The sequence below is a fragment of the Neomonachus schauinslandi genome, chromosome 15 (assembly GCF_002201575.2).
Source record: "Neomonachus schauinslandi chromosome 15, ASM220157v2, whole genome shotgun sequence".
Classification (NCBI taxonomy): Eukaryota; Metazoa; Chordata; class Mammalia; order Carnivora; family Phocidae; genus Neomonachus; species Neomonachus schauinslandi.
This window is the reverse complement of record NC_058417.1, coordinates 55,575,456-55,593,959: the sequence shown is the minus strand read 5'-3', so window position 1 is coordinate 55,593,959 and position 18,504 is coordinate 55,575,456. Positions and strand designations below refer to the sequence as shown.

The 18,504-nt window shown below is 59.3% G+C and overlaps 1 protein-coding gene across 2 annotated transcripts in view; it reads right to left on the bottom strand.

Annotated features, from left to right (window-relative positions):
* The window catches only part of SEPTIN9 (septin 9), a 154,541-nt gene that overhangs the window by 58,302 nt on the left and 77,735 nt on the right, over positions 1–18,504 (bottom strand). For both annotated transcript variants that reach the window (XM_021680960.1, XM_021680961.2), the window contains one exon: positions 13,896–14,537. In XM_021680960.1, coding sequence (XP_021536635.1) covers positions 13,896–14,537 — 642 coding nt within the window. The remainder of the gene's footprint in view (positions 1–13,895; positions 14,538–18,504) is intronic.

Below are 18,504 nucleotides of genomic sequence, written 5' to 3'. Positions count from 1 at the left end.
CCATCCCTGGGGCCATGCTGACCGGCAGGCCTCCCAGAAAGCCATGTGGCCTCGCTACTGTCCTGGCCGCCCTGCCTGGTCCCAAGGAGCTGACAGGAGTGCAGACCCGCGTTTCTGCTGGCTTCCCCACCTGACACTCTCTCTGACATCCCGAGGGGCTGAGCTGCAGTGTGCAGGGAACAGGGCCTCTGTGCTATTGCAGGTAACACCCGTCCGGAGCTGAGCCCGGTGCCCGCACGCAGCTGGGCCTCTGAAAAAAGCATGGTAGCTGCCAATCCCGGAGAGTGAGACCCACCACCCCAACCTTCACCCTGGGGCGGTCAGGAAAGCTCCGTCCTCACCCACGTCGGCGCCTTGCTCAGCCCCATCAGGAGGATGGAAAACTTCTCCAAGCTCCAGGAAAACCGATACCCCAGGCAAGCCTGTGGAAGCCATCACTGCCCAGGGTGGCATGCTCTGGGGCCTGTGGGGACCTGCCCCAAGGCCTGGGTGCAAAGTTGGCAGGTGGGATGCTCACGTGCCAGCACACAGTCTCCTGCCGGTCTTGGGGCCAGCCGGGGTTTTAACTCAGCCCCTCCCCAACCAAGAAGGCAGAGCCCCACCTGCGCCCAGCCAAAACATCTCCCTTGGCTCTTCCAGCAGCGCTCGAGCCCTCGAGCCCGTGAGGAGGAGGGGGAGCAGACAGACAGAATGGGAGCAGGGGGGAGAGGCAAGGGCTGGGATGGGCGGGGCTGCAGGGGCGGGGCGGGGCTGCACTGAGCTGGGGGGGCCCGGCCAGAGTGGTGGCGAGCAGCCACGCGGGGCTCCCTGCAGCTGTGATCCAAGGGAGAGAAATGGGACTTCCAATCTGTTCCCACTCAAGCCCCCGACAAGTGGTATCTTATTTCAAAACCCAAGGCAGCTAAGGGGCTGGAAGAAGAGGGGGAATACCAGAGTCTCTCTTTTCTAAATGGGGTTTTCTTTCATCATCTCGTGGCGCCTGGCGAAAGAAAGAAGCAAGCGGAGGGTGCCAGCCCGGGCTCCTCCTCGGCATCCCAGCCAAAGCTTCGGGGAAGGGACCCAGCTTCACACACTGGCCAGGTCCCCAGGCAGCCCCACCCCCACCGCCGCTGCCGGCCGCCCAGACCAGCTGGGCAGCCAGGCTCCCCCAGGATTCAAATCCAGACCGTTAGCAGCTGCCGGGCCTCAGGCAAGAGGCTGGTGGCTCTCGGACTTGATTTTCTAATCTAGAAAATGGAGTAATGAGAGCAACTATGGCCGGAAGCTAGCCTTACGGTGCTGGAATTGTTAGGTTACTATCAGCGGCTCCCAGCTGAGATAAGGATTTCGCTAATTGCCGTGACCGGGATCTAGACCTGGAAGGACCAGGAGAGTCTTCCAATTCCGAGTCCCATCCAGTCCCATCCGGAAAGGGAGGTGTTTGTGCCAGATGAAGAGCCTCCGGGGAAGGGAAGAGGGAAGGAAAAGCGAGGGAGGAGGGGCAGGGATGTGCCAGAGGGAGAGGGAAAGGGGAGGACCCTTCCAGGAGGACGCATGTGGCCATGTGACAGGAAGACTGCTCAGATTGCCCCCCGCCCCCCAAAGACTCCTCTGGATACGAGGCCGAACATTCCCAGAACCTCTGAGTCCAAAGAGAATCATCCATCACTGGAGCCAAGTGTCTCACGGGCTTGCAGGCACTGGAGTGCGGGTGCAGCCCGGGCTTCTGTTTAACATGGGGGCAGGCACCAAGGCCAGGGGGGCTGGGGACCCACACCGCCCACAGAGAGCAGAGCGCCGATACCTGCCAAGAACAGGCACGCATAATAAGCAAGGATTTGGGCAGAGACAAACTTGCTGCTAAATTAAATCTCAGGGAATTCGGCTTCTAACTTGCTGGACTGGGCTGTCTCCCCAGAACAGAACGTCCACTTCCAGAGCAAGCCAGGTAAACCACAGGCAACGGGTCTGGATTCGAGGTATGCCCCCGCCACACCCCCTCCCGTGCGTGCACCAGCCTGGTTCACAAGGTTGCCGGGCAGCCTAACTGACTGCTTAGTCCTCCCCAGAGACAAAGAAGCGGCCAAGGCCCCCTGGGCAGCCACAGAAGAGGGTGGGGCCCAGGTACCAGGCTTCTCTCCTGCCCAGGGCACAGATGCAAGGATCCGCCCTCCTCCTCCACCCCAGCCTCCCCAGCCACGCCCCACCCCAGAAACCCACCGCACCTAGTCTGGCCACACCCAGCCTGAACTCACCTGATGCGGATGTCAGGATGGGGGCCTGAAATCCAGGCAGCAGTGGAGGGTCAGTGGCTTTGGGGCCTTGTTTTAGGAGGTGCCTCAACCCTCAGTAACCTGAGCCCCTGTGACAGGGGCCTGCTGCCTCACCATGCCATCCTTCCTATCAGGGACCAGATATGCATTAGTCAGCAGGCAGGCAGGCAGGGAGCCACAGACCTAAGGAAGGCCCGAGGTTCGACCAGAATTAAGGCGGGGGCGGGGATCACCCTGAGGATGAAAACAGAGCCCCCTCTTCTCCCTCTTGGGCTGGGATACTGGACGATACAGAGAAGCAGACACTGTCCCCCGGACAGGGATCACACCATGACTCAGGCATGCTCTGGGGCCACCAGTGACAAGTGGTGACCGTGGTGTCACCTCCCCTCTAGCTCAGTTCCCGGTTGATAACAGGCTCCCCACTAGTTCCCATCCCCGTGCACAAGAGGGAGCCGACACCCCAAATTCTGCCGGACCCACCTTAGGGGAGGAACAGAGGGAAAAAACCACCGTAGCCCAAGCCCTTCTGTTCAAACGGCAGCCTCCTCCCGCCCTCCGGGGGCCCCCACGGGGTCTCCTGTTCCTGCCTGACCAGAAGGGAGGCAAGGCCTGAAGTCCCAGTGCGGACAGAGAAAGTGGTTCTGGAGACGGTGCCTGAGAACGGCAGCTTCCGGGCTGGACCCTGGAGCCCAGGGAATAGGAACTGAGGGGCTCAGAAGCAGGGAGGGGCTGCCCCTGCCAGGGACCGCACAGTCCGCCCTCCCGCCTCCTAGCGGTGGTCTCCAGGGGTAACTGTGAGCCCCTGCAGAGGGGCCCTCGCCTCGGCCCACACACACCCCAGGGCAGTCCAGCACGGGACGCAGGGCCCACAGGTCTCAAATGATGGCAGGGCTGCCTGGAAAGCGAATGTGCTGTTTTGCCAGCTCAAGATGCGCCCCCCAGAAGGAGGTGCTTCTGGCAAAGCATCTGGAGACTTCGCTGGGCAGTGAGGGAAGCGGGAGGCTCAGCTGCATCCGTGAGGCCTTGGATGGCAGAGCCAAGGCCAGCGGCCAAAGGAGGCCAGGTGGGGAGGCCCTTGTGGGCCAGCCCGCTGCCTCCCACCGTCAGCAGCAGAGGGGTGGGCCCAGGCCCGAGCTCTGCACCTGCAGGACTCCCAGAGGAGCGAGGCTACTCCATCACCACCGGTGTCTACCCCTGGGCAGGCCATCCTCTCTGGGAACTCAGTCCGGCCCGTGAGGCCGACCAAAAGGCCTCTGAGGCGTCGTGGGGGCTCCAAAACCTGTGGTCTCGCCGGTGCAGCACGTTATCTTCCTTAACCTTCACGGCCAACACCTGAACACCTGGGCAGCAGGTGCTCTCTCAAGGGCGGCCCACCCAAACCCCACCAGGAAGGCTGGGCTCCTTGGACCCGGGAATCGGAGGATTTGAGACTGAGAGGAGATATTTTGGAGTGGAGAATAAAGCCTGGGGACACACCTGAAAAAGCCCCCAAATGAAAATGAATATACACACATTTTAAAGGAGTACATTCATAATAGGCAAGAGGTGTTAACAGCCCAAATGGCCGGGAGCTGATGAGCGGATACACAAAACGTACTCGAGCCACACTCGGCTATGGAAAGCAATGATGGGTGCCGCCGGGTGGATGAACCTCGAAGACATCACACAGAGTGAAAGAAGTCGACGAAGACCACGTACTGTATGGTCCTATCTCTTTTCTTTTCTTTCTTTCTTTTTTTTTTTAAAGATTTTTTATTTATTTATTTGAGAGAGAGAGAATGAGAGACAGAGAGCATGAGAGGGAGGAGGGTCAGAGGGAGAAGCAGGCTCCCCGCCGAGCAGGGAGCCCGATGCGGGACTCGATCCCGGGACTCCAGGATCATGACCCGAGCCGAAGGCAGTCGCTTAACCAACTGAGCCACCCAGGCGCCCCTCTTTTTTTTTTTTTTTAAGGAGGCTCCACGCTGGGAGTGGAGCCCAATGCAGGGCTCAAACTCACGACCCTGAGATCAAGACCTGAGCTGAGATCAAGAGTCAGATGCTAAACTGACTGAGCCACCCAGGCGCCCCTAGTCCTATTTCTAAGCAAGGTTCTGAATAGGCAGATCTAGAAAGACCCGTCACCACTTAGGGCTGGAGGAAATGGTGAGGGGAAGGGGGGGCGATGGCTAAAGCGTACAGGGAGTCTGTCTGAAGTGATGGAAATAATCTAAAACTGGACGTGGTGAGCACCACTCTGCGGATGTGCCCTTCCGAGGAGCGCACTGCGTGGTCTGTAAAGTGTATCTCAATAAAGCTGCTTTGAAAGAAATAAGCAAAGCGCCTCCCGCCCAGAAAGAGGAAAGAACAGAGAACAGCAGAGTGCAGCAGGCCCAGGAAAGGTAAGGATTACTCCCGGGAAATGTTGCATTTGTACACACCCAGCCCCCCAACACACACGTGCCTCGAGCTACACAATCGTGTGTCCTGGTTTGTGGTGTAAAATGTGTTTCTTACCAGGAGCTGCAGCCCAGCAAAGTTTGAAAGGCACTCTCTGGGCAACACCAAACTCACGATTCCTGGAACACAGGCCCTTCACCTGCCTGGAACACTCTGTCCCCTCTGAGACCCGGGTCCCCCAGCACCGCCAAGAGGGTTCTGCCAGCAGGGTGGGAGGCACTCTCCCCGGGGTGCTGTGGCCCTCCGGACTGGTCCCTCTCAGAACGCTTGTCACACTGCACTGCTCGCGTGCCGCAGGGAGCGTCCCCAGACAGCGGCCACATCCAGTGTGTCTCTGCACGTGGCCCTGGGCGGACGGCGCCTGGCCCAGGGCAGTGGCCGAGGTACCCGGGGTGATGGTGCCACATTACCACCTCTGAACCGTCCAGGGGGTTTTAAATGGCTTAATGGATGATCTTCTGGAAAAACCCTTGTTAAGGTTTTTAAAGTATGAAGACCCCTCCGAAAGTATCAGGCGCATATGATTTCACTAGTGAATTCTCTAAAAGTTGTAACACGAAGAAGACTGTGTTGCTGTTTACAATGTTCCAGGACACAGAGGAAGAAAGAAACACATCCAAATTACTTTTGCAAAGCCAGTGGGACTCTGACACCAAAACTGATAAAAATAGCACACACGTGGGGCATGTGGGTGGCTCAGTCATTAAGCGTCTGCCTTTGGCTCTGGTCATGATCCCGGGGTCTTGGGATGGAGTCCTGCGTCGGGCTCCCTGCTCAGTGGAGAATCTGCTTCTCCCCCTCCCCCCGCTCATGCTCTCCCTCTCTCTTGCTCACTCTCTCTCTCAAATAAAATCTTAAAAAAAAAAATAGCACACACACGCCCACCCCACACACAGCAGACCAGGCTCACGTGTGTATATCCATGCAAAACTGTATGTCCCTACCTTGCTGTTTAAACCTGAATAAATTCCAATAGATTAATGACGGCAGTACGTAAAAAGACGAAACCGTAAGTGCTAGAAGAAAACCTGGAGAGCATATTCCCTATAATCCTGGAATGCTGGAAGCCTCTAAGCAGGGCATGGATCCCAACGGAGGAAGAAAAAAAAAAAAATGCACTTGACAACCTTTGGGTTAAAAACCTCTGTTTGGAAGAACACACTATAAATAGAATCGAAAGTCAACAACTGGGAAGAAGCACTTGTAGCAGCTACAACAAAGATGCACAAGGTGACAACTTCTTAAGAAGAAAATGTCAACGCTACAAGGATGAACAGCCCAACCCGGGTGAAGAAGGGCAGGAAGGAGCCACTCACAGAGAACCCAGGGCCCTTGGCCTGTAAACATAGGAGATACTCCCCTTCACACCCAGAAAGACGGAGGAAATAAAGCCCCAGTCCCATACCTTTCCAGCCCCGCTGTCCCAGGCCAGGGCCCAGGACCGCTGTGCTGCGAGCACCAAAATTTGGTGTAACCGCTTCGAGGCCAGTTTGGCAACATGGATCAACATTTTAAATGCACCTGTCCCATGATGCAGAAATCCCACTGCTGAAGTTGGGCAGGCCCATGCACACGAATATAAATGCAAGCATGCTCACCGAAGCCTTGCGCATCACGGTGAACAGCAGAGCAGGGACGGTAGCACCAGAGGGACCTGCTGGGCCAAAGACAGCACCAGGATAATGGAGAAATAAAAAGCCAGTTGCAGGAGTCTGATTTCACTTGATATCTATGCAAAGACTTCTCTCCACGGGCACTGAAGGACGGTCCACATGTGCAAACCCAGAAGGACACACAACGCACCCAGCCGTTAACAACAGGCTGCCCTGGGGAAGGAGGAGGGTGAGGGTGTCCAGAAAGACAGACTTCCTTTCCACAGTTCCTGGGATCGTTATTTCTTCTCTTCCAACACTGGCCACGCACTGCTCTTTGGGATGAGACAAGAAAAGCTAACTGGGGGTCCAGGGCGGACAAGCCTGCGGAGGGAGGGGCACTGTGTGAGGAGCAACCAAGCCCGTCCTCGAAGGGCTAAGGCCTTCGGTTTTCGTTCACGTCCTTGTTCCGCCAAAGCCTCCCGGTGCCGAGCCCGCGCTGGCCGGCTTTGCCCCACACCGCGTTCGTTCTGCCGATGCTGTGCTGGAGGAATCGTGCCCACCGCACGACGAGCCGCCGGCCACCGGGACAGCAGTAACCGGGGGTGCGCGGGGCGGACACGGGAGCCCGGGCGGCCCGACGATGAAGCCTGTGCCCACCAGCTGCGCCCCCACACGCGAGTGGGCAAGGCCTCCCAGGTGACCCCTGCCTCTTCACATTCTATGCTTTGACATCGAAACCTCTGGGGGTCCTTCTAGAAGGAGGGAGATGGCAGCGGAGGGAACGGGGAGGGGAGACTGAGCATGGGCGCTCCATGCCCCCCTCTTCAAAAAGGCACGTCCCCTTTTATCCCTGTCCCACTGCTCAGGGAACTGGAAGCTCAGGCCCGGGCACAAGCTGCGTCTGCTCACGAGCGACATCCCAGAGCTCCAGGTGCCCCTGGGATTCCCGGGGGGCACCTGTGACGCCCACGGAAATCCCCAGGTCAGGGAAAGCCGACCCGGAGAGAGGAAGTCACATCGTGCCCAGAGAAGAGCCTCCGGGCCCGCTCCCCGCGCCCCCCCCCCCACGGCACTGGGGCAGGCCACCATAGGTCCACGTTTGGCCACGGCAGGCCACTGTGAACAAGTGGCGTCCTCCAGGCCAACCGTCAGAACCCGGAGTCTGGCCAGGGCTGCCCACCCTCAGGGCACCGGGTGGGGGTCCGAGCGCGCTCCTCCAACACTGAAAGTGTCCTCTGTCGGGCCGCACAGAGCGTGGCTGTCCGGCACGGCAGTACCCCCGACGGCGGCCCCGCTGTGCGGACCCTGGCTCCCAGCGGCCGTCCCGGGCCCGGGAGGCTGCGCATGCAGACGCAGCTCCTCTTCGGACAGCTGCTCCAGCTTCCCGGAACGAGCATTCAGGAGGCCTCAGCCAGCGCCACGTGTCTGGGAGCCCGGGTTCCATCCCGGGGCCAGGCCGGGTGGTCGGGGCCACAGCCCCCAGGCAGGGAAGCGCGGGGACCCGCCTCCAGCGCCTGCCTCCCTGCCCTGCCCTCCCCGCAGCTGTGCCTGGCTCTGTGTAAGGCATTCCGCAGCTGCTGGGGCTGCGTTCCCTGCATGGGCTCTCGTTCCTTCTCCCACCCTGGGCTGCGCTGGGCAGATAGCCGGCCTGGCCGGCCAGGGGAGGCGGGTCCTTTTTCCTGGGCCCCGGAGCCAAGTTCTGTCCTTGCTGCCCCCTACTCTGCCACACCTCGAAGGACACACCCCTGGTCCTGGCACTGTCCTCCTGCACCCCTGTGCACGGGGACTTCCTGCCTCAGACACAGAGGGGAAGTGTGCTAGTTCCTACCAGGGGGAAGGAGAAAGAGACCCAATCCCGAAAAGCAAGTGGGTGCCTGGATGCTCTCTAGGGCTGGGTCAGGAACATGGGAGGAGCTCAGAGCAGAGGGGTCTTCCAGGTAAGGCAGCTTGGTGGGAACATCCCTGCTGAAGGCATGGCCTTGTCCTGCCACAAGAGAAACATTTAGAGGCGCCTGGGTGGCTCAGTCGGTTAAATGGCTGACTCTGGATTTCAGCTCAGGTCAGGATCCCAAGGTCCTGGGATCGAGCCCCACGTCGGGCTCCCTGGTCAGCGGGGAGTCTGCTTCTCCCTCTGCCTTCCCATCCCCTGCGTGCACACATGTGTGCACGCACTCTCTCTCTCTCTCAAACAAATAAACCTTTAAAAAGAAAGAAAGAAAGAAACTAAAAGAAACATTTAGCCCCACACAGAAGGAAATTCTGCAGGCCAAGGGCCCAGGGCATGGTGAGGTGCGAGCCCACAGCTCTGCTTGCTTTATCACACACAAATGAGTCCCTCAACATTTATCAAGCTCCTGCTGTATGCCAGGTGCTGGATGAAACGCCACCAGGGAGTTCATGGTCCAGTGTCAGGCCCAGAGTGGACCCTAGTCAGTGGGGTGTCCTGTTAACACGGTGTGGGGGGAGTCTAGGAAGGCTTTGCAGAGCCTGGGCCTTTCCTCCCTAATCCAGTGGTCACCCTCTCCCCCACCTCCCCGCTCCGGGCCTGGCACATTCGTACCCACTGGCTGACCCCTCCTCCCCCTTCACACTCAGTACACACCTGTCTTTCCCTGAAGCCTCCTCTGCCCAGCCTCCTCCATCCCTGGGTCTCTGCTGGGAGTCCCATGAGCCCCGTGCTTCTAGCCCCCGCTGTCCGCCACAGAGCTGACACCGTCTCTGTTCTGTCCCAGCCCCTAACGCAGGCTTGGTGCAGCAGGAACCCAGGTCCACCCAGAAGGCAGGCAGGCACCCGCGGTGTGCACAACGCCATGCCCACCGCCAGAAGCCTGGGGACCTGATGGCCACCTGCCTCAATGCTCCACCCGGAGCCAAGAACATTTCTAGATGTTTTTAGTCAGAGGGAAACCCTACCGAGACACTTGGTGAGCTGCCCCACCCCAATTTCACACCCACCATCACCAGCCACACCTGGCACCACCGTGGAACAGGGTTCTGGCCCTAATGCCTCAGGACAGGAGCCCCAACCAGTCCCTTGTGGGACAGATCAAGAAACTGAGGCTGGGGGGCGGGCAAAGGGATGGCTCACAACCAGCTGGCCCATGGGGCAGAACCAGGCCCCGGGCAAGAACACAGCGGGAGCCGGTCCAGGGCCCTTCGATCCCCAGCCAGCCCAGTCAGCCCCAGCCTCCCCCAAGGCTCCCAGTTAGCATCCGGCAACGGCAAAGCAGCAGCCCGGAGACTGAGCAGCCTGTGCCCGCCTTATAAGGCAGTCTCGGGGGAAACTTGGCTGGTGTCAGCCATGGAACCAGAGGTGGGTGGTTCCCGGGGGGGGAGTGGAGTCAGTAGCTCACCGCACAGACATGGTTCTGGGTCCTGTGGCCCAGCCCCACCCAGAGCCACTCATGCAGGGGCAGGGGAAAAGCAGGGACCTAGGTGAGGGGACAAGGCCGTACTCACCCAGAGCCTGAGAGAAGCAGGGATGACCGAAGGGTGACAAGGAGGGTCAGGGGTCAGGGCCTGGGACCAGCAGCCTCAGAAACACAGACCCCAATGCGCCAGAACGGAGCAGGTCAGACCTGCGGGTTATTGGTTGACCAGGAAAGGATCTGCTTGGTCCCTGCAAGGTCCCATGGGGTCCCTGGGGTCCTGATGTCTGAAAGGGCCACAAAAAGCCATCTCACCCCTCCAACATTGTTTTATTGAGCACCTACTACATCTATGTCACTCAGCCAGTAAAACAAACAAACAAAAACAAAAAAACCTTGAAGGAAACAGACAACAGCCTTACCCTCAAATAACCCAGAACCTAGGAGGGCATGGAGGGAATTCTGAAAAATACAGAGCAAATGCTCAGAGTGGATATCGCTGGATTACAGGTGAACCTTAGATTCTAACTTCTAGATTTTCTAAATCTGGAAAGAAAAGGTACACTGAGAAGCTATTTTTACATTAGAAGTCTAGCAGAGGAAAAATGTTTCACGCAACACAAGTAATTAACATTGCAAGCCACACACAAGATATCATAGACCAGAAAAAATACAAAAAGGCACAGGAGTCAAAGGAAGTGAGACTACTTCTGACTCTAGTAGGAGGGCTTCATGGAAGAGGTGCCATTTGAGCTGGGCTGTGAAGGATGCACAGAAGTTGAAAAAGCAGCAACGTGAAGAGGAAGAAGGTCAGGGGCTAGGGGTCAGGAGGTCAGGGCAGGAGGTGAGGAAAGGTGACCTGCGAAGGCCGTAACAGGACCAGAGCAGGAGGAGCCTGGGGAGCAGGGAGGTTTGAGCTGGACAAGAGAGGGAACCGACTGTGGAGGGCCCCATGGACAGCGGGCCAGGGAAGGCCCAAGGCTGGTGGGGATTTCGTCAGTGCTGTGCTGTAGGAAGCTCCATCTGGGAGCAACTCGGCCATGGTCCCTGGAGACCCTGTCCTGCACCTGAAGCCACAATCCAGAAGGCAGAGGGCACGGAGCTCCCTCCCTCCCTGATCCTTCACCCCTGTGGTGCCAGCTGGCCTCGGGTGCCAGGGACGGCGTGCCCACAGGGGGCAGTCGGAGCAAGGCCTGCAGGGTGGGGGGCTTCTGGGAGGGGGCGGAAGGGGATGGGAGTGCCAGTCCGGTGGGAAAGATGGATGGGAAGCCAGGTTGAGGGGCAATCGGATCTGTGTCTGGATGGACTAGACGGGATATGACCAGAAGAGAGGGAGGGGCAGGGGAGCAGACAGAGCCTCAGAGCAGGGGACCCCCAGAAGCCACTGCAACAGATTCCAGGACCACACCTCCACTGGAAAGGCCCTGCCTGCCACCGAGCTTGCCCAGGACTCCAAGAATGGACATCCAAGGCCGAGACGGTCAGGGCCAAGTTCTCCAGCCCACAGTGGGCCCTGCTTCCTCCTCCTCACCCAACCGCTCACACCCTGCATCACTCTCAGGCCCCAGGACCGGAGTCACCCGCAGTGCTGCCCGGAGGGAACAGAATCCTCCCCAACGGAGCCATCCGAGCCCCCACTTCCTCCAGCCCTCCCCCTCCCCCAGCATCCCTCCCCTTTGCAGCCACCCGTCTCACTGCATCTGTCCAGCCTGAAGGTTCTCAACCTGTGAGCCCCAGTCTCAGAGAGCCCCTTCCCCACCCAGCTGACGAGACACGGGAGGTCCCGGCACACACCCCCCTCCCCACTGACACTCCGAGGCAGGACGACAGCCGCTGGCCCATGAGCTGGACCCCCATCTGCTGGACCCACTGGCTGCTCTCAGGGGCACCGGGGTCTGGGCTGCTGAGCACAGGGCTCTGGCACTGGGCTTGGACATTTAAACTCTCTTCCACGGAGAAAGTCTGCGGTTCCCTCTGAGCTCCAGGCTCCGGGGCACCTCGGGAATGCTGCCTCAGCTCCCCTTCTTCACCTGGGTAAATCCTACTTTCTCCAAGGCTGGCTCAAGCAGCTTGGGCTCCGGGAAGACCCCCACAGGCCCCTCGATGGCTCCTGGCTGCTCTTCAGTGGCTGTTCTCCTGAGGCAGAGCCAGCCTGACTGGCCCAGCGGCCCTGGCGCCCAGCACAGCCTCTGGGCTAAGTGGAGCCCTGAGGCTGTGCCCTGCCCGCCCTGATGACCCAGGGCAGTACCACCCTGGGCAGACCCCCCCGCCCATCCCCCAGAGCCAGGACCGCCTCCTCACTCAACCACCACGAGCTGCCATCAAGATCTGGCCGTGGACGGGCCTGGTGATGACCATGTCCCCAACCGGGATATGACCAGAGGAGAGGGAGGGGGTCGTATCTGGTGGCAAAGGCCCTGGACCAACAGAAGACCACTCCCCACACACTGGGCATGGCTTCATGCCAACACCACAGTATCTGAGTGGGTGGGCGTGGCTCTGCAGGGTCAAGTTTGGGGAGATGGGAGGGTGGGCTGAGGCCCAGCACTGCAGCCAATGCAGAGTCTTGGCCCCCACCCCCATCCCAGCTGCTTGGTCAAACGAAGGGAGCTGCTCCCACCGAACCGTGAGGAGCGCTGGCCCCCATCCAACACCCCACCCCGTCTGACGCTGAAAGCCGCCCTAGTCCCTAAGCCCACGGACCATGGGAAAACTTGTGTTCAAAAAGGAAAACCAAGAAAAACTGAAAGCAGGGTACGGACGGGCTATCCATGCACCCATGCTCACAGTGGCCAAGGAGCCGTAGCCTAGGGTCCGTCCGCGGACTCTGGCGTAAGTGAGCATGAGCCAAGTCTGTGCTGAAGGAGGAAGTCGTGGGGCGGGGGGCAAGCAAAATGGGGTCTGTCCGCACAACAGAATATTACTCAGCTGTAAAAAGTAAGGAAATGCCGACACAGACTACACCACAGATGGACCGTGAGGACACGGTGCTCGGTGAAGTCGGCCAGACACGGAAGGATGAGCCCTGTCGGATCCCACGTCTGGGAGGTTCACGGGGACAGAGGGTAGACGGGGGGACGGGGATGCCAGGGGCTGGCAGAGGGGGATGGGGAGTTAGTGCTTGGTGGGGACACAGTTTCGGTTTGGGAAGGTTCTGGAGACAGAGGGTGGAGTTGGCTGCACGACAGCATGAGTGTGCTCAATGCCACTGAGCCTCATACTTCACGACGGTTCAAGTGGTCAATTCACTGTATGCGTATTTTACCAAAATTAATAATAATAATAATTTAAAAGGTAAATCAAAAACCTAGAATGTTTTGTTTATCCAACCCAAAGAATACTTACTGAGCATTTACTGCGTCCAAATCCTGCACTTGGAAAAGGTTTACAGCCCCGCCAGCCCCTGATCACCGTGTCCCATGGCCAGATGTTCCCAAGCGGGCCCTGGTTAGCTCCCCACGGGAGCACAACTCCGAGTTTGGGCCCTCGGAGTACAGCACCCAAGCCCCTGGCTTCCCTCCCTCACCGGAAGAGCATCCCAAACGGAGCTGTGTGCAGGTATCATGGGGTTCCCCAGCCCAAGGACCCCTTCCTAGCTGTCCCGAGAATTGGGGCACACAGAGATTAGGCGTTCTTGTTTCCCTTGCCTCCAGCCACAACCCTCCCTCCCTGAGGAAGAGTTGGAAGAAGATCCTCCAGGACAAAACCTCAGGAGGGCACGAACCCCCTCCTCCCACCCGAGGCCTCTGCCTCCGGCAAGTACTTACAGGGCAGCCCACAATCCCTCCTGAGCAGGAACCTGCCTCCCCGTGGCCCGGCAACCAGCGGCACATGGGAGCCGGTCCTTGGGTCCCAAACCACGTCCCAACATGAGCCTGTTGCCTCCTCATTCCCCAGACTTCCAGACCCCTGCCGTTCGGGGCTCTGATAGCAGAAGCTCTACACCACGGTGCATTCTGACCAGTAAAGGGGGCCCCTCGAAACCCAAAGACTCTGTCCAAAGCCCAACACAAGCCAAGCTTGCTGCTGCCTCCCAGTCCATCCCCAATGGAAAGAAAGGGCTGCCAGTCCCCCTCACCAGCCTTGGGACCCCTGCCCTGGTGTATTCTTGGCCTCTCCGGAATCGCATCTCCACCCACCTGCTACCCACCCCCTCCCCCCCATATCCAGACTGAAGGGCAAAGCCAGCTCCCCATCCCCGAGCACCACAGCATGGAGGACTCGCTTTTGCTACTCACCCTCTTGGCTCTTGGGTGGGGCCTCGACCACGGGGTGCTGGGGCTTGGGCTCCAGCCTGTTCTGCAGCTGAGACATCAGGGTGTGTTCTGAATTCTCCAGGGTCTGGGGTGGGATGGGGGAGGCGGGTACCTCGGCTGGCTTGGGCACCTGGATCTCGACCCTCTTGGGGGCTGCGTCTGCAGTGGGAGCTGTGGGCACCTCGGGGATCTTGGAGGCAGGGGTCTCCATCCTCCGGTGGGTCGACTCCTGGGGCTTGACTATGGTGATCTCCGTCCTCCGAGGGGTGGGCTCTGGCGTCTTGTGGCCCAGCGCCTCGGCTCGCTTGAGCCCGAAGCGAGACGGCCCAGCGGTGCTGGCGTTCTCCACCTGCTTGGACGAGATGTCGATGGAGATCTCCGTGCGCCGGGACACGGGCTCGGCCTTGGGCCCCGAGAGCTCGACCCTCCGCAGGGCAGCCTTGGGGGATCGCTGGCTGAGGGAGTCTACATGGCGGGCTGCGGGCTCGGAGTTCTTCACGCCCAGGTCCTGGAACTTCTGGGTGGAGCTGGCCACAGTGGCCCGGAGCACAGGGGTCTGGACCCTCCGGTGCGGGGTGGAGTTGGGCGTCTCGGCCTCCTCGACCTCAAAAGATCTTTTCAAGGCTGGAAAACAGAGGCGGGGGGATGTGAGGAGCGGACGGTTCGGGGACGCGCTGCTGAGGGAGCCAGCATGGGGACTGCCTTGAGGGGCCCGGGAGACTCCTGCACCCTCCACCTCTTGGGAAGAAAGGGGACAGCCCCACTCTCCTAGGGGACTCCAGCACCAGCGATCGCACACACACTGGGAGAGAGAGCGAGAAGGCTGGAGCTCGGAGGACACCAGCTCTCTGTCCCCCATGGCCACGGCGTGGATGTGGCAGCCACGTTGTGGATGTGGCAGCCACGTTTTCTATAAAGATGTTGTGGCTCAAGCGGAGCTTTGATTTCTTCCTTGGCAGCCTTCCTTTAACCCTCCTCACCTCCGCCCAGCGCAGACACCACACACCGCGGGCAGCAGCAACTGGGCGGGGCGGGGCGGGAGGCGTCCCCAGTCACACCAGCCTCAACCACAGTCTGTCAGAATCAGGACGGCAATGATGCCGTCGTGACAACCGACATCAACCACCAACACGGGCACTGGGCTTACCGCGTATGTTCACTCCTCACGCGACCCAAAGCTGCAAATACCGGTTAACCCCTGGTACGGACAGGGAAACTGAGGCCCTCGTGCTTAAGCAACGTGCCCAACAGCGTGGAGACAGAGTGGCGGGGCCAGAAGATGCATCTGTCCAGCGGCAAGGCCCAAGATTCTGACCGCTTGGCTGTCCTGTTTCAGGCAGCAGAACAGAGCCCTGGCGCGGCAACTCTCTCTCGGTCCGCACCCTCAGCTGCATCTGCCTCCGTGCTTTGCTACCTGCCCTAGCCGGACCTGGACCCCCATGGGACGCTGGCCACCTGATTCCCACCCCGCCGCCCAGTGCTTCCGCCCGGCCGCCCGCTACCTCCGCAAGGACCTGCTCCCTCCGAGGCCGGGGGACAGTGCCTGGGAAGCTGCCGGCCATCCCACGGTCCCTGCTGCCACGCTCCCAACAAGAACCAGCTGCTCCCGCCATAAAGACCAGAGCAGAAAGGGCCCACGTGGCTGGAACATTCACCAGCTCCTTCCTGGCCAGGCCCCCAGCAGGCCCTCGGCGGCCCAGAGTGCCTCTCCCACCCCTCGCCTCACCTCGCCAACCCAGCCCCCCTCCCCGAGCCCAGCATTTCCTAGGACCCTGCCAGTTCCCCCCCGGGCCCCCAGCTGGCCCCAGCCCCAACAACAGCAATCTGGGGCCATTCTCAGCACCACCCCCCAACCCTGAGTTTTCCCTCCCCCAAATTCCAGCACAGTCTTGTCTCTTCCCAGTGGACGGTGCTTCCTCCAGAGATCAGGGCCTGGCGGGCGGCTGAGTGGGGTGGGTGGCCAGAGAAGCATGTGCTCGTAAGCACTGGGAGAGTGAGGAAGCAAAGGAGGCCCTCACCCCCGACGTCTGGCTGCCTGATCTACCAGTTCCCCAAACGTGGCACCCCAGCAGCACCCCTCTGAGCCCTGGGCACGTCTCCTTCTCGGGGCACAAAGGGCACAAAATCCTGAGTTGCAAAGCTCAGCCATCCCAGAGGCCCTGCAGGGACAGAAATGCCCCTGGTCAGGGGGACCTAGCATGTCACTGAGCACCCTGTCTCGGGGATCCACCAGCTGCTCAGCTCTGCTGCTGCCTGGCAAGCCCATATGCCCAATGCGGCCAGAGCTTCAGACTTGGCAGAAGAATCTGGAAATCTGCACTTTTTTATGTGCTATCTCCTGATCTGTATATGCTGGTGCGGAGGAAAATAACCCCTCTTAAAACACGGAGCAGTCAAACAGAATCCCATCCACAGGCTGCAATTGGCCTGGGGGCCCAGCGTGTGACCTCTGGTGGATAACGTGGCCAAGGGCAGTGGGGTCCTGTGCCGAGTGGCAGGGATGTGTCCAAGCAGGTATGCCAGCACTTCTCCCCTGGGGCCTAGCCCCTAAGAGAACCACAGAGTGCAAACCGCTCATTCCAAAGAAGGCTGAGGTGACAAAGGACAGGGCCAGGGTGCATTTAACTGGCCAGAAAGTCCTGAGCTGAACACCTGGAACACCTGGAACCATGACCTCACAGGGTTCCCCGGGACCTCGAGACATCTGGTCTACCCCCAGCCTCGTGAGCACTGTCCAAACTGCCCCCCAAACGGTGGTTCCTGTCTGTCTGTGAGCTCCCTAGAGGTGGGGTCCACACCCCACCCACCTCGGCACAGGCATTTCCAGGTGTCCCTGGGGTTAATCCGTGGGGCCAAGTTGGAGAACAGAAATCAGGGGGGTAGGCCTTTGCCCACGTTCGCCCCAGAATGAGACGACCTCCTCTCCGGGAGTACCAGCGAGGCCTGTGGCCCCATTTGGAGAGCCCCCTCCCTGGGAAGCCCATTTGGAGGTGCCCTTAACCACCGACCCACGAGTTAGAACCGTACACCAAAGTAAAGCCTGGTCCCTGACTCAGGCACCGACGGTCACGGGGTGGCGATGAATTCGAACCCAACCCGCAAATAGATCACCGTTGAGCCGGGTTGGCAACCCTCCTCCCTCAGCAATCTCCACAGACGCACGCGTCCGTCCCCACCCGCCGCCCTCTCCTCTCGCTGCTTTGAGCCCCGTCGAAGCACATGCCATCCTGGGACCTGGGAGCTCCTCATCCCACTACACCATCGACCAAGGTGTTCACCCTCCGGCTTCAGGCACCGCCCCACCCCGGGTTACTCTTAGGCTTCAAGAGAACAGGAGCAGTTCCCACCCTCAGGGTGTGACTGTCAGCAAGCCGGCTGCGTTGTTAGGGTTGTTCTGGAGAATTTACGCCATCTCCCCAAAAACTTGATTCCAAGTCCCCTCCAAGGCCAGGCTCGCTGTCGCCTCCTGCCCCAGCCCAACACATTCATACGTCTCCCTCCCATGGCATCCAGGCCATGTCATGATTATGGTGATTGGCTTTGGGGTGGGGGAGTGGGTTTGGGGTCCCCGGAAACATCCTCTCCTTTGTAACTCCACGAGCCACCTCTTTGTCCCTTCATGGGCCTCAGGTGCTGCTTCTACACGAGCTGAAGGTGGGAGCAGGTCACAGGTTTGTACCTGTGGGCACGGAGCCCCGGGGAAGCTCCTAGACAAGGGGCCTCGGGAGCAGAGAGGCACCGGGTCTTCACTACCTTTTCAGCCTGAGAAGCTCCACCTCCCTCTACGGTTCTGTAATGAGTTGAATCGTGTCCCCCAAAAGATATGTCCCAGTCCCGACCCCCAGAACCTGTGAAGGTGACCTTACTTGGGAAGATAAGGTAAGGATTCAAATTGACACCATCCTGAATTTAGGAGGGGCTCTAAATCCTATAAGTGTTCTTATACAGGAGAGAAGAGGGGGATTTGAGGCACAAACTCAGGCCCTGTGAGACCAGCAGAGACCGCAGCAATGCAGCCCCAAGCCAAGGGACACCTGGGGCCACCAAGAAGCTGGGAGAAGCAGGAAGGATTCTTTCCTCATGCTTTTGGAAAGAGTATGACCCTACTACACCTTGACTTTGGACTTCAGGCCTCCAGAACTGTGAGAATAAACTTCCGTGGTTTGAGCCCCACAGTCTGTGGTAACTTCTTACGGCAGCCCCAAGAAGTTACCACAGCTACCGCTGGAGGGGTGAGACCTCTGCGCTGCAGGCCTGTCTGGGCTCTCCGGCCGGTGCTGCCACCCTGCCCTGCACCCCAGCCCCTCTCCAGGGACCCAGGAGAAAAAGCCACCTCCTTTTCCTCCCCTGGAATCCATAAAACCCCAGATGGGGAGCAGTCGTCGGGAGTGACCCTGCTCTAGATTTACACCGGGAAATTTGGTGATGAAACAAGATCATTTTTTTTATTTTTTTTTATTTTTTTATTTTTTATTTTTTTTTTATTCTTATGTTAATCCCCATACATTACATCATTAGTTTTAGATGAAGTGTTCCATGATTCATTGTTTGTGCATAACACCCAGTGCTCCATGCAGAACGTGCCCTCCTC